The following is a 16,379-nucleotide window of genomic DNA, read 5'->3' as shown; positions in this document are numbered from 1 at the left end:
GGTAAACCCACCTCTCCCTCCTCCAAGCAAGATCAAGTCAAGCCTTCCTGGAAACCTAGCCAGTCTTGGAATAAGGGAAAGCAATCTAAGAAGCCTGCAGCTGACTCTAAGTCAGCATGAAGGGTCGGCTCCCGATCCGGGAGGGGATCTAGTAGGGGGCAGACTTTCTCTTTTCTCTCAAACCTGGATAAGAGATGTTCCGGATCCCTCGGTGGTGGACATCCTATCCCAGGGGTACAAGATAGAATTTAAAACCTTCCCTCCCAGAGGCAGGTTTCTCCTCTCCAGATTATCTGTAGACCAGATAAAGAGAGGCGTTCTTACACTGTGTCAGGGACCTTGCCGCTCTGGGTGTAATAGTTCCAGTTCCTCAAGAGGAACAGGGTCTGGGATTTTATTCAAATCTGTTCATAGTTCCCAAAAAGGAGGGAACCTTCAGGACAGTCTTAGACCTGAAGTGTCTAAACAAGTTTCTCGGAGTACCATCCTTCAAGATGGAGACTATATGCTCCATTCTTTCCTTGGTCCAAGAGGGTCAGTTCATGACAACCATAGACTTAAAGGACGCATACCTTCATGTTACCATTCACAGAGATCATCACAAGTTTCTGAGATTCACCTTCTTGGACAATCACTTTCAGTTTGTGGTCCTTCTATTCGGCCTTGCCACAGCCCCCAGGATTTTCTCAAAGGTTCTGGTGGCTCTATTGGCAGTGATCCGGTCTCGGGGCATTGCAGTGGCGCCCTATTTGGACGACATTCTAGTTCAGGTGCTGTCTTTTCAGCAAGCAAACTCATACCGAGATCTTGTTGTTGTCTTTTCTTCGCTCCCATGGATAAAAGGTGAATCTGGGGAAATGTTCTCTGGTTCCAGCTACAAGGGTAGTGTTCTTAGGGACCATAATAGATTCCCCATCAATTAAGTTTTTTCTGACAGAGGTCAGAAAAACAAAGATTCTCCACTCTTGTCTTGCCCTTCAGTGCTCTCCTCTGCCGTCAGTGGCTCAATGTATGGAGGTAATTAGTCTGATGGTGGCTTCCATGGACATCATCCCATTCGCTCTGTTCCATCTCTGAGCATGCATAACTGCAGAGGTCTGACAATGGAATGGAGACTATGCAGATCTGTCTCCATGAGTAGATCTGAATCAGGCAACAATAGACTCTCTTCCGTGGTGGTTGTCTCAGGACTATCTTTCCCAGGGAACTTGCTTCCGCAGACCCTCCTGGGTGATTGTGACCACGGATGCCAGCCTTCTGGGGTGGGGAACAGTCTGGGGTTCGTTGAAGGCTCAGGGCCTATGGACTCGGGAGAAGTCGGATCTCCCCATAAACATTCAAGAGCTGAGAGCGATCTTCAATGCTCTGCTGGCCTGGCCTCAGCTTTATCCCGGTTTATCAGTTTCCAGTCGGACAACATAACCTTGGTGGCATACATCAATCACCAGGGGGGAACTTGGAGTTCCTTGGCCATGACAGAGGTGGCCCGAATTTTTCAGTGGGCAGAGACCCACAACTGCTGTTTTTCTGATCCACATCCCGGAAGTGGACAATTGGGAAACGGATTTTCTGAGCAGGCAGACTTTTCATCCCAGGGGGGTGGGAGCTCCATCTGGAGTTGTTTTCCAGTTTGACCCTCAAATGGGGCAGCCAGAACTGGATCTCATGGCTTCTCGGCAGATTGCCAAGCTCCGAGGTACGGCTGAAGGTCAAGGGATCCATAGGCAGTCCTGATGGATGCTCTGGCGGTTCCTTGGAACTTCAGTCTAGCATACCTGTTTCCTCCTTTCGCTCTCGTTCCAAGGGTCTTTGCTCGGATCAAGCAGGAGAGGGCTTTGGTAATTCTCATAGCTCTGGCGTGGCCTCGCAGGATTTGGTATGCAGACCTAGTGGAAATGTCATCTCTTCCACCTTGGAGACGAGATATCAGCAGAATAAATGCATAACATATTACACGGACTACAGACACAAACTAAGAGAGAGACTTTGAGTACAATTAACACAGAAAAGAGATTTTGGCAGCAGATGAATGCAGGGACACAATACACATACCTGAAAGTAGAAGAGCTAGTACCCTGAAGGGTCAGATTTCGGCATGATCTATTTTTTGCACAACCGTCTGGCGGATATGCCAGACGTTCAATCGTTTTGTCAGGCTCTGGTCAGGAACCGGCCAGTGTTTAAACCGGTTACTCCTCCCTGGAGTCTTAATCTTGTTCTTAAGGTTGTACAAAAGTCTCCGTTTGAGCGTATGCATTCCTTAGATATTAAGTTATCTTGGAAAGTTTTGTTTCTTGTTGCTATTTCTTCTGCTAGGAGAGTTTCAGAACTCTCGGCTCTTTCATTCCGATAAGGTGGTTTTATGTACTAAGTTGGGCTTCCTGCCAAAAGTTGTTTCGTACAGGAATATTAATCAAGAAATTGTTGTTCCTCCTTTGTGTCCTAACCCTTTTTCTCATAAGGAGCGTTTATTGCATAACCTAGATGTTGTGCGTGCGCTAAAATTCTATCTACGGGCGACTAAGGACTTTCGTCAGTCTTCTTCCTTGTTTGTCTGTTTTTCTGGGAAACCCAAGCGTCTGAAAGCTACGGCTACTTCGCTTTCTTTTTTGTCTGAAGAGTGTTATTCGTTTGGCCTATGAGACTGCTGGACCGCAACCTCCTGAGAAAGTCACAACCCACTTTACGAGGGCAGTCTCTTCTTCTTGGGCTTTCAAAAATGAAGCTTCTGTGGTACAGATTTGTAAAGCTGCAACCTGGTATCTTTGCATACTTTTTCCTAATTCTATAAATTTGATACTTTTGCTTCGGCTGAGGCTTCCTTTTGGAGAAAGGTTTTGCAAGCTTTGGTGCCTTCTGTTTAGGTTACCTGTCTTGTCCCTCCCTAATCATCTGTGTCCTCTAGCTTGGGTATTAATTCCCAATAGTAATTAGAGATGATCCGTGGACTCACTGTGTCATTAGAAAGAAAACAAAATTCATGCTTACTTGGTAAATTTCTTTCTTTCTTGACAGTTTTTTGTTATACAAACCTCAGGCACCTCTGCACCTTGTGTTGCTTCCTTTCTCTCCTTTCCCTTTGGTCGAATGACTGGGGGATTGTGGGTAGGGCGGTGATACTTAACAACTTTGTTGTGGTGCTCTTTGCCTCCTCCTGCTGGCCAGGAGCGATATTCCCAACAGTAATTGATGATGATCCGTGGACTCACCGTGTCAAGAAATAAATTTATCAGGTAAACATAAATTTTGTTATTTATGTGTTTATATGTGTATATATCTCTGTAAATACATAATAAATAAATATATATATATATATATATATATATATATATACACACATATATATACATTACCTGTTTGTGCAATATGTTTATATAACTATTAGATGGTGTTATGAGTGTAACTGTACTTTGTAATTTATTTTTGATGTGTTTTGTGACAATCGCGAAACATTTAACCAGAGCTCTAAGGATGCATAATCAATCTAGCGCAATCACATTTACTTTCAACTTGTAATACCAGCGGTAAACCCGATGAGTGCAAAGCCCTTAGTCTTCTTCCTTTAATAGTACTAAACCACAAGATAAATAAAATGTGTATAAGGGGCTAATAGAAAAATCTCATTAAAACATGACCTATAATGATGGCTATGCAGGGTGATCTCATACACGGTCTCCCTGCTCCATTGCAGAGCCATTTTGTGTTCCCTAAAGTATAAGGTCAACTACAAGTAAGTGTGCTACACAATTTATCTCTCTTGTATTTCTTTTTGTAAAGGTAGTGGTTATGGAGGGCACCAATAGCACTGGCAGAAGGTTTGTGGCAACAAAGCTTTATGAGGTAAGAATTCTAAACTAATTTCTATCCAAATTGTTCCTTTAGGTCAGAGCTTTCCAAACTTTTCATGTTGGTGACACACTTTTTAGACCTACATAATTTCATGGCACAGTAATTCAGTTGTACTGGCAAACAGGAGGTTAAACTAACTTGTTTTAAGAGATACGGACACATACATAAATTATATAATAACAAAATGCATTTACAAGTAACAGTATGTAAGTATGTGCAAGAATTAATATCACCAATAGCTACTTACTATTTAATGGGATGTATGAGGTTGATGGGATGAGCACAGTTTCTGAATATTTGGTGGAATATTAGCTAAACACACTCGCATTTCATCATCAAGCATTTTTAAGCTTCCACTTCCTATCCATATATCAAGAGCAGGAGCAGCAATGCACTACTGGGAGCTAGTTGCAAAACCCCCCCCCACTAACTTCAGCTCAGCTTTTAAGCTGTCGCCCTCAGAGCTCGGTGAGTCCGACTGACTACTGCCAACCCTGCAAACACACTGCTGTCCCACTCACTGACTACATGTGCAGTCACAAGCCAATTAAGGAGACTACACGTCCAGTCAGTAGCCAATGTGCCAATGGGAATAGTTTCAGTTCCCACTGAGCTGCGCCAATAGGTTAAGATGATCTGTGACCCCCTAGGTATCAATCACATGTCAACCATATGATATACGTAGCAGGCAGGCGGAAAGTCAGAAACCCCCAAAAAAAATTTTTTTAAATTTGTGCTGAAGCAGGGACACACCTAGACACTGCTGCCGACACACTAGTGTGTCCCGACACAGTTTGGAAAGCACTGCTTTAGGTACTCTGATTTAGAAATAACAAAGGGATTGGGACAAGCGCTCTAAAAATAGAGCAGACCAGTAAAAAATATGGAAGCAGTCTTGTAAGTGTATAGCAATTTAATAAGATTAAGGGGAAAAAATAATAATTTTCCCAAGATTGGTGTAAAACATTTAATGAACTGATCGCTAGTACAATGATCACAAGTTACTAGTGCAATACTGATGCCGGCATCTAAAAAAGACTCTAAATAGGTCTTAAAGTATGATTCTAATAAAACATATAAAACAATCAATGATTATAAAATAAGCACTAGATAATATATAATTGCTCAAAAATAAAATGTGAACGCTATAATGACAGAGCGTGCAGACATATAAACCAGAAAAAATAATAAAGTCCATAAAGCTCCAAATATAGAGCAAGATTAGTATGGTATTACTTATGCTGCAAAAATCAATAAGTTACGTTATCTTCTGCTGTGCACAGACTCTGATGGTGATAGATCCAGAGGGAAAGGAAGAGAAGCTCACTGTCCGTCAAGGAGCATCTTACTGCGGAGTGTTCCGTTAGCAATGACGTCAGGTCATGTGACTCAATTACGTGATCTACTGAATTCCAAATGATACTATGTATCCACCGTTAAAACAAAGTGTCTTCTGGATAGAGTTAAATGCAGAGGTTCTTGCAGCTTTGAAGCAAGTGGTATTAAAACACCACAAGTATTACTTGTTATAACCAATCTGTTCAGAAAGAATTGATCAGGAATTATTCATATGGTTTGTTCATAGAGATTTAAAACAAACGATGAACCTGAATCGTCTAACACAGGATGGATAATTACTATACACATATAAACAGGAATTATTCATATGTCTAAGCTCTGAGGATGGTATAGAGATAAGAGGTGAACCTGTATAATGTGTAGGTGAGTGGGGCCCACAGTAAAATAACCAAAAATTGTAAGCAAATTCTACGCGTTTTGGCAGACCAAACTGCCTTTATCAAGATGCTTACTACAAGTGACCTAAGCCTTTTTATAGGGAATAACCCCAAGGGAAAAGATAAATAATTGGAAAATGGTATTAGCCAATGAGGTGCTATGGGCGTATATCATTCCTCACTATTAATTGTTTAGTATGTTTTCATTTATCAGTATTTTTTAAAAGTATATTAGATTGCCAGAAACAATATACATTGTTATAATCCATTTAGCATTTACACTAAATATGAAGTATACAAAATATAATGTTTCTAAATTTCATAAACCTATATGTGGAATACAATCGTGAAACAGTGTGGACAACCTAAAATATAAGTTAAACAGTAAAAGGAACAATCTAAATTAGTTCACGATAATAGCAAATATTGTGATATTTATTATTCAGTATCATTGTATACACCAGTCTTGGGGTTACTTAAATTTATTATATAAAGATGTTTACACAGTTAGCGGTATTCTGAGATAAAAAAGAAGCAAAATATTAACCAAACTAAATATTTGAATAGTATATATGGAAAAAGTCTAAAAAATATATATCAAAAATATTAATGCAAAACATGTATTATAATAATACATATATATATATATATATACATAATACTAGATATACGTATATGTATCTTGCAAAAAGGAGTGTGACACATAATTTATAATGGCAAAATGCAAGAAATGCAAAAAATTGGTTGTGGTGATATCAATAAAAGTGTAGTCTAGAAAAATTGGTATATATAACCATCTTAGTGAATAATACAATTAAAAAATGGAGACTAATAATGCAATTAAAAATGCTATTTAAATATGCTCCATCACGATATATGGTGAAATGAGGTGATAATAATGTATCGTGAAAAAAATCTTAACTCCATAGTGACATCTTAGATTCTTAGGGAAAAACAATATTAATATTCTAAAACTTATAGTTAGTGTTAAAACATGTGGCTAGATAAGTGTATTTAAGTCAAATGAACTATTGAGTCCATGAGGGTGTAATATTCTAAAGTTGAAAATAAGTTCAGCTTCCTTTTTTAGAAGAATTTTTTCAATACTACCTCCCCTGATATTGGGTTGGATCTTAAGAATACACCAAAATTGGAAACATCTTATGTCTCCTTGGTGAATCTCAGTGAAGTGTTGATAGAGTACTGTTTTATTTGTTTTATGTTCTATATTCTAAATGTGTTCCCTAATTCTGTCTCATAGGAAACGACTAGTTTGTCCAATATATATTAGATTACATGAACATTTGATGCAATATATGACAGTCATTACATTTGATAATATCCCTAATTGAAAAGGTATATTGTTCATTAGTAGAAACTATTTTTTTGGTTTTACTACTTAATTTACACGATTTACATGTATGAAATGGGAGAAAACCAGATAGTCTATCAACCAGATTACCTATGGGATTTTTAAATTCACTTGGTGACAAGTAGCTTTTGAGATTTTTCGCCTTTCTGAAGATGAGATCTGGATGTTTCTTTACTTTATCTCCTAATATTGTATCTTGTTGAATGTAATGCCAATGTCTATTAAGAATGGTTCTAATTTCTCCATATTGTGAGTTAAATTCGGTAATGAAAGGTACAGATATAGGGTTTTCAAGATTTATTGCACTTGCTTCAAATGAATCTTTATTTCTACTTTTGTTCTTATTGCTAGGCTTATTTTTATAGAGCGGACTAGATCAATCTATTTTTCTAACAAAATTCATAGTATCTTGTACTGTTTTCTGATTATATCCTTTCTCTATAAACCTGTTTAATAGTATAGCTTATTGTATATCGTAAGACTCTGTACAATTTTTCCTTACTCTTAAGAATTGGCTTTTAGGAATATTAGCCTTCCACCTATTAAGGTGACAGCTCTTATAATGTATGAAATTGTTGGTCAATGGGTTTGAAATAGGTTTTAGTTTTTATTGTATTATTAATAATCTCAATTTAAATATCTAAGAAATGTATTAGTTTAGTGCTACATTCATGTGTAAAACCTAGACCTAAAGTGTTGGCATTTAAATCCTCAAGGAATAATTATACAATGTCTTAATCTCCTCTCCAGATCAGGAAGATATCATCAATATATCTTTTATAGAGCACAAGGTTCGCTCCCCACTGTTCACTGGCCATACAGTTATCTTCAAAAAAACCTATGAAAAGATTAGCATAGCTGGGAGCAAACCTTGTGCTCATAGCTGTCCCCCTGATCTGGAGAAAAAAATCATTATTGAATGTAAAACTGTTATTCTTAAGAATAAATTATTTACTGTTAATTAGAAATCTATTTCTTTCATGTAATTAGCAAGAGTCCATGAGCTAGTGATGTATGGGATATACATTCCTACCAGGAGGGGCAAAGTTTCCCAAACCTCAAAATGCCTACAAATACACCCCACACCACACCCACAAATCAGTTTTTACAAACTTTGCCTCCTATGGAGGTGGTGAAGTAAGTTTGTGCTAGATTCTACGTTGATATGCGCTCCGCAGCAGGTTGGAGCCCGGTTTTCCTCTCAGCGTGCAGTGAATGTCAGAGGGATGTGAGGAGAGTATTGCCTGTTTGAATTCAATGATCTCCTTCTACGGGGTCTATTTCATGGGTTCTCTGTTATCGGTCGTAGAGATTAATCTCTTACCTCCCTTTTCAGATCGACGATATACTCTTATATTTATACCATTACCTCTGCTGATTTTCGTTTCAGTACTGGTTTGGCTTTCTACAACATGTAGATGAGTGTCCTGGGGTAAGTAAGTCTTATTTTCTGTGACACTCTAAAGCTATGGTTGGGCACTTTTATATAAAGTTCTAAATATATGTATTCAAACATTTATTTGCCTTGACTCAGGATGTTCAACATTTCCTTATTTCAGACATTCAGTTTCATATTTGGGATAATGCATTTGAATATATCATTTTTATCTTACCTTAAAATTTGACTTTTTCCCTGTGGGCTTTTAGGCTCGCGGGGGCTGAAAATGCTTCATTTTATTGCGTCATTCTTGGCGCGGACTTTCTTGGCGCGAAATTTTTTTTCTATTTCCGGCGTCATACGTGTCGCCGGAAGTTGCGTCATTTGACGTTTTTCACGCCAAAAATGTCGACGTTCCGGATGTGGCGTCATTTTTGGCGCTAATAGCATTTAGGCGCCAAATAATGTGGGCGTCAATTTTGTCTCCACTTTATTTAAGTCTCCACTTTATTTAAGTCTCATCATTTATTGCTTCTGGTTGCTAGAGGCTTGTTCACTGGCATTTCTCCAACATAGGTGTGTCCGGTCCACGGCGTCATCCTTACTTGTGGGATATTCTCTTCCCCAACAGGAAATGGCAAAGAGCCCAGCAAAGCTGGTCACATGATCCCTCCTAGGCTCCGCCTACCCCAGTCATTCTCTTTGCCGTTGTACAGGCAACATCTCCACGGAGATGGCTTAGAGTTTTTTAGTGTTTAACTGTAGTTTTTATTATTCAATCAAGAGTTTGTTATTTTGAAATAGTGCTGGTATGTACTATTTACTCAGAAACAGAAAAGAGATGAAGATTTCTGTTTGTATGAGGAAAATGATTTTAGCACCGTAACTAAAATCCATGGCTGTTCCACACAGGACTGTTGAGAGCAATTAACTTCAGTTGGGGGAACAGTGTGCAGTCTCTTGCTGCTTGAGGTATGACACATTCTAACAAGACGATGTAATGCTGGAAGCTGTCATTTTCCCTATGGGATCCGGTAAGCCATGTTTATTACGATCGTAAATAAGGGCTTCACATGGGCTTATTAAGACTGTAGACTTTTCTGGGCTAAATCGATTCATTATTAACACATATTTAGCCTTGAGGAATCATTTTATCTGGGTATTTTGATATTATAATATCGGCAGGCACTGTATTAGACACCTTATTTATTAGGGGCTTTCCCAAAGCATAAGCAGAGCCTCATTTTCGCGCCGGTGTGGCGCACTTGTTTTTGGGAGGCATGGCATGCAGTCGCATGTGAGAGGAGCTCTGATACTTAGAAAAGACTTTCTGAAGGCGTCATTTGGTATCGTATTCCCCTTTGGGTTTGGTTGGGTCTCAGCAAAGCAGATACCAGGGACTGTAAAGGGGTTAAAGTGTTAAAACGGCTCCGGTTCCGTTATTTTAAGGGTTAAAGCTTCCAAATTTGGTGTGCAATACTTTTAAGGCGGTGATCTTGATAGCTCCTGCGTGGCCACGCAGGACTTGGTATGCAGATCTGGTGAATATGTCATCGGCTCCACCTTGGAAGCTACCTTTGAGACGAGACCTTCTTGTTCAGGGTCCGTTCGAACATCCGAATCTGGTTTCACTCCAGCTGACTGCTTGGAGATTGAACGCTTGATTTTATCGAAGCGAGGATTCTCAGATTCTGTTATTGATACTCTTGTTCAGGCCAGAAAGCCTGTAACTAGAAAGATTTACCACAAGACTTGGAAAAAATATATCTGTTGGTGTGAATCTAAAGGATTCCCTTGGGACAAGGTTAAGATTCCTAAGATTTTATCCTTCCTTCAAGAAGGATTGGAAAAAGGGTTATCTGCAAGTTCCCTGAAGGGACAGATTTCTGCCTTGTCTGTGTTACTTCACAAAAAACTGGCAGCTGTGCCAGATGTTCAAGCTTTTGTTCAGGCTCTGGTTAGAATTAAGCCTGTTTACAAACCTTTGACTCCTCCTTGGAGTCTCAATTTAGTTCTTTCAGTTCTTCAGGGGGTTCCGTTTGAACCCTTACATTCCGTTGATATTAAGTTATTATCTTGGAAAGTTTTGTTTTTAGTTGCAATTTCTTCTGCTAGAAGAGTTTCAGAATTATCTGCTCTGCAGTGTTCTCCTCCTTATCTGGTGTTCCATGCAGATAAGGTGGTTTTACGTACTAAACCTGGTTTTCTTCCAAAAGTTGTTTCTAACAAAAACATTAACCAGGAGATTATCGTACCTTCTCTGTGTCCGAAACCAGTTTCAAAGAAGGAACGTTTGTTGCACAATTTGGATGTTGTTCGCGCTCTAAAATTCTATTTAGATGCTACAAAGGATTTTAGACAAACATCTTCCTTGTTTGTTGTTTATTCCGGTAAAAGGAGAGGTCAAAAAGCAACTTCTACCTCTCTCTCTTTTTGGATTAAAAGCATCATCAGATTGGCTTACGAGACTGCCGGACGGCAGCCTCCCGAAAGAATCGCAGCTCATTCCACTAGGGCTGTGGCTTCCACATGGGCCTTCAAGAACGAGGCTTCTGTTGATCAGATATGTAGGGCAGCGACTTGGTCTTCACTGCACACTTTTACCAAATTTTACAAGTTTGATACTTTTGCTTCTTCTGAGGCTATTTTTGGGAGAAAGGTTTTGCAAGCCGTGGTGCCTTCCATTTAGGTGACCTGATTTGCTCCCTCCCTTCATCCGTGTCCTAAAGCTTTGGTATTGGTTCCCACAAGTAAGGATGACGCCGTGGACCGGACACACCTATGTTGGAGAAAACAGAATTTATGTTTACCTGATAAATTACTTTCTCCAACGGTGTGTCCGGTCCACGGCCCGCCCTGGGTTTTTTTTTTAATCAGGTCTGATATTTTATTTTCTTTAACTACAGTCACCACGGTACCATATGGTTTCTCCTATGCAAATATTCCTCCTTAACGTCGGTCGAATGACTGGGGTAGGCGGAGCCTAGGAGGGATCATGTGACCAGCTTTGCTGGGCTCTTTGCCATTTCCTGTTGGGGAAGAGAATATCCCACAAGTAAGGATGACGCCGTGGACCGGACACACCGTTGGAGAAAGTAATTTATCAGGTAAACATAAATTCTGTTTTTTTCCCATTCCTGAAACTGTCATTTAAGGAATTTGATCAATTTTGCTTTATATGTTGTTTTTTCTATTACATATTGCAAGATGTCCCACGTTGCAACTGAGTCAGAAGATACTACTGGAAAATCGCTGCCTGGTGCTGGAACTACCAAAGCTAAGTGTATCTGCTGTAAACTTTTGGTAGTTGTTCCTCCAGCTGTTGTTTGTATTAAATGTCATGACAAACTTGTTAATGCAGAAAATATTTCCTTTAGTAAAGTACCATTACCTGTTGCAGTTCCATCAACATCTAATGTTCAGAGTGTTCCTGATAACATAAGAGATTTTGTTTCTGAATCCATCAAGAAGGCTATGTCTGTTATTCCTCCTTCTGGTAAACATAAAAAGTCTTTTAAAACTTCTCTTTATACAGATGAATTTTTAAATGAACATCATCATTCTGATTCTAATGATTCTTCTGATACAGAGGATTCTGTCTCAGAGGTTGATGCTGATAAATCGTCATATTTATTTAAAATGGAATTTATCCGTTCTTTACTTAAAGAAGTCCTAATTGCATTAGAAATTGAGGATTCTGGTCCTCTTGATACTAAATCTAAACGTTTAGACAAGGTCTTTAGATATCCTGTGGTTATTCCAGAAGTTTTTCCTGTTCCTGGTGCTATTTCTGAAGTAATCTCCAGAGAATGGAATAATTTGGGTAATTCATTTACTCCTTCTAAACGTTTTAAGCAATTATATCCTGTACCGTCCGACAGATTAGAGTTTTGGGACAAAATCCCTAAAGTTGATGGAGCTATTTCTACCCTTGCTAAACGTACTACTATTCCTACGGCAGATGGTACTTCCTTTAAGGATCCTTTAGATAGGAAAATTGAATCCTTTCTAAGAAAAGCTTATCTGTGTTCAGGTAATCTTCTTAGACCTGCTATATCATTGGCTGATGTTGCTGCAGCTTCAACTTTTTGGTTGGAAACTTTAGTAACAGATCATGATTCTCATAATATTATTATTCTTCTTCAACATGCTAATAATTTTATCTGTGATGCCATTTTTGATATCAGAGTTGATGTCAGGTTTATGTCTCTAGCTATTTTAGCTAGAAGAGCTTTATGGCTTAAAACTTGGAATTCTGATATGTCTTCTAAATCGACTCTACTTTCCCTTTCTTTCCAGGGTAATAAATTATTTGGTTCTCAGTTGGATTCTATTATCTCAACTGTTACTGGTGGGAAAGGAACTTTTTTACCACAGGATAAAAAATCTAAAGGTAAAAACAGGGCTAATAATCGTTTTCGTTCTTTTCGTTTCAACAAAGAACAAAAGCCTGATCCTTCATCCTCAGGAGCAGTTTCAGTTTGGAAACCATCTCCAGTCTGGAATAAATCCAAGCCTTCTAGAAAAGCAATGCCAGCTTCTAAGTCCACATGAAGGTGCGGCCCTCATTCCAGCTCAGCTGGTAGGTGGCAGATTAGGTTTTTTCAAAGAAATTTGGATCAATTCTGTTCACAATCTTTGGATTCAGAACATTGTTTCAGAAGGGTACAGAATTGGTTTCAAGATAAGACCTCTTGCAAAGAGATTTTTTCTTTCCCGTGTCCCAGTAAACCCAGTGAAAGCTCAAGCATTTCTGAAATGTGTTTCAGATCTAGAGTTGGCTGGAGTAATTATGCCAGTTCCAGTTTTGGAACAGGGGCTGGGGTTTTATTCGAATCTCTTCATTGTACCCAAGAAGGAGAATTCCTTCAGACCAGTTCTGGATCTAAAAATATTGAATCGTTATGTAAGGTACCAACATTCAAAATGGTAACTGTAAGGACTATCTTGCCTTTTGTTCAGCAAGGGCATTATATGTCTACAATAGATTTACAGGATGCATATCTGCATATTCCGATTCATCCAGCTCACTATCAGTTCCTGAGATTCTCTTTCCTGGACAAGCATTACCAGTTTGTGGCTCTGCCGTTTGGCCTAGCTACAGCTCCAAGAATTTTTACAAAGGTTCTCGGTGCCCTTCTGTCTGTAATCAGAGAACAGGGTATTGTGGTATTTCCTTATTTGGACGATATCTTGGTACTTGCTCAGTCTTCACATTTAGCAGAATCTCATACGAATCGACTTGTTGTTTCTTCAAGATCATGGTTGGAGGATCAATTCACTAAAAAGTTCATTGATTCCTCAGACAAGGGTAACCTTTTTAGGTTTCCAGATAGATTCAGTGTCCATGACTCTGTCTTTGACAGACAAGAGACGTCTAAAATTGATTTCAGCTTGTCGAAACCTTCAGTCACAATCATTCCCTTCGGTAGCCTTATGCATGGAAATTCTAGGTCTTATGACTGCTGCATCGGACGCGATCCCCTTTGCTCATTTTCACATGCGACCTCTTCAGCTCTGTATGCTGAATCAATGGTGCAGGGATTACACAAAGATATCTCAATTAATATCTTTAAAACCGATTGTCCGACATTCTGTGACGTGGTGGACAGATCACCATCGTTTAATTCAGGGGGCTTCTTTTGTTCTTTCGACCTGGACTATAATCTCAACAGATGCAAGTCTTACAGGTTGGGGAGCTGTGTGGGGGTCTCTGACGGCACAAGGGGTTTGGGAATCTCAGGAGGTGAGATTACCGATCAATATTTTGGAACTCCGTGCAATTTTCAGAGCTCTTCAGTCTTGGCCTCTTCTGAAGAGAGAGTCGTTCATTTGTTTTCAGACAGACAATGTCACAACTGTGGCATACATCAATCATCAAGGAGGGACTCACAGTCCTCTGGCTATGAAAGAAGTATCTCGAATTCTGGTTTGGGCGGAATCCAGCTCCTGTCTAATCTCTGCGGTTCATATCCCAGTTATAGACAATTGGGAAGCGGATTATCTCAGTCGCCAAACGTTGCATCCGGGCGAATGGTCTCTTCACCCAGAGGTATTTCTTCAGATTGTTCAAATGTGGGAACTCCCAGAAATAGATCTGATGGCTTCTCATCTAAACAAGAAACTTCCCAGGTATCTGTCCAGATCGCGGGATCCTCAGGCGGAGGCAGTGGATGCATTATCACTTCCTTGGAAGTATCATCCTGCCTATATCTTTCCGCCTCTAGTTCTTCTTCCAAGAGTAATCTCCAAGATTCTGAAGGAATGCTCGTTTGTTCTGCTGGTAGCTCCAGCATGGCCTCACAGGTTTTGGTATGCGGATCTTGTCCGGATGGCCTCTTGCCAGCCGTGGACTCTTCCGTTAAGGCCAGACCTTCTGTCGCAAGGTCCTTTCTTCCATCAGGATCTCAAATCCTTAAATTTAAAGGTATGGAGATTGAACGCTTGATTCTTGGTCAAAGAGGTTTCTCTGACTCTGTGATTAATACTATGTTACAGGCTCGTAAATCTGTATCTAGAGAGATATATTATAGAGTCTGGAAGACTTATATTTCTTGGTGTCTTTCTCATCATTTTTCCTGGCATTCTTTTAGAATTCCGAGAATTTTACAGTTTCTTCAGGATGGTTTAGATAAAGGTTTGTCCGCAAGTTCCTTGAAAGGACAAATCTCTGCTCTTTCTGTTCTTTTTCACAGAAAGATTGCTAATCTTCCTGATATTCATTGTTTTGTACAAGCTTTGGTTCGTATAAAACCTGTCATTAAGTCTATTTCTCCTCCTTGGAGTTTGAATTTGGTTCTGAGGGCTCTTCAAGCTCCTCCTTTTGAACCCATGCATTCATTGGACATTAAATTACTTTCTTGGAAAGTTTTGTTCCTTTTGGCCATCTCGTCTGCCAGAAGAGTCTCTGAATTATCTGCTCTTTCTTGTGAGTCTCCTTTTCTGATTTTTCATCAGAATAAGGCGGTGTTGCGAACTTCTTTTTAATTTTTACCTAAGGTTGTGAATTCCAACAACATTAGTAGAGAAATTGTGGTTCCTTCATTATGTCCTAATCCTAAGAATTCTAAGGAGAAATCATTGCATTCTTTGGATGTTGTTAGAGCTTTGAAATATTATGTTGAGGCTACTAAGTCTTTCAGAAAGACTTCTAGTCTATTTGTCATCTTTTCCGGTTCTAGAAAAGGTCAGAAAGCTTCTGCCATTTTTTTGGCATCTTGGTTGAAATCCTTAATTCACCATGCTTATGTCGAGTCGGGTAAAACTCTGCCTCAGAGGATTACAGCTCATTCTACTAGGTCAGTTTCTACTTCCTGGGCGTTTAGGAATGAGGCTTCGGTTGATCAGATTTGCAAAGCAGCAACTTGGTCCTCTTTGAATACTTTTACTAAATTCTACCATTTTTATGTGTTTTCTTCTTCTGAAGCAGTTTTTGGTAGAAAAGTACTTCAGGCAGCGGTTTCAGTTTGAATCTTCTGCTTATGTTTTCATTAAACTTTATTTTGGGTGTGGATTATTTTCAGCAGGAATTGGCTGTCTTTATTTTATCCCTCCCTCTCTAGTGACTCTTGCGTGGAAAGATCCACATCTTGGGTAGTCATTATCCCATATGTCACTAGCTCATGGACTCTTGCTAATTACATGAAAGAAAACATAATTTATGTAAGAACTTACCTGATAAATTCATTTCTTTCATATTAGCAAGAGTCCATGAGGCCCACCCTTTTTGGTGGTTATGATTTTTTTGTATAAAGCACAACTATTCCATTTCCTTATTTTATATGCTTTCGCACTTTTTTTCTCACCCCACTTCTTGGCTATTCGTTAAACTGATTTGTGGGTGTGGTGAGGGGTGTATTTGTAGGCATTTTGAGGTTTGAGAAACTTTGCCCCTCCTGGTAGGAATGTATATCCCATACGCCACTAGCTCATGGACTCTTGCTAATATGAAAGAAATGAATTTTTCAGGTAAGTTCTTACATAAATTATGTTTTTGTTCATCCATTTATATGTGTATAGTAATTTATCCATTCTGTGTTAGGTG

General features: G+C 39.3%; 1 protein-coding gene across 1 annotated transcript in view; it reads left to right on the top strand.

The window, feature by feature from the left end:
• The window catches only part of POLA2 (DNA polymerase alpha 2, accessory subunit), a gene marked incomplete in the record, with an annotated part of 701,000 nt that overhangs the window by 304,721 nt on the left and 379,900 nt on the right, over positions 1–16,379 (top strand). The window contains 1 exon segment of the mRNA XM_053688830.1: positions 3,778–3,840. Within this exon segment, the coding sequence (XP_053544805.1) occupies positions 3,778–3,840 (63 nt within the window).

This window comes from Bombina bombina, chromosome 7 (genome assembly GCF_027579735.1).
Source record: "Bombina bombina isolate aBomBom1 chromosome 7, aBomBom1.pri, whole genome shotgun sequence".
NCBI classification, from domain to species: Eukaryota; Metazoa; Chordata; class Amphibia; order Anura; family Bombinatoridae; genus Bombina; species Bombina bombina.
Note: the sequence above shows the minus strand (reverse complement) of the source record. Positions and strands in the feature narration are given on the sequence as shown.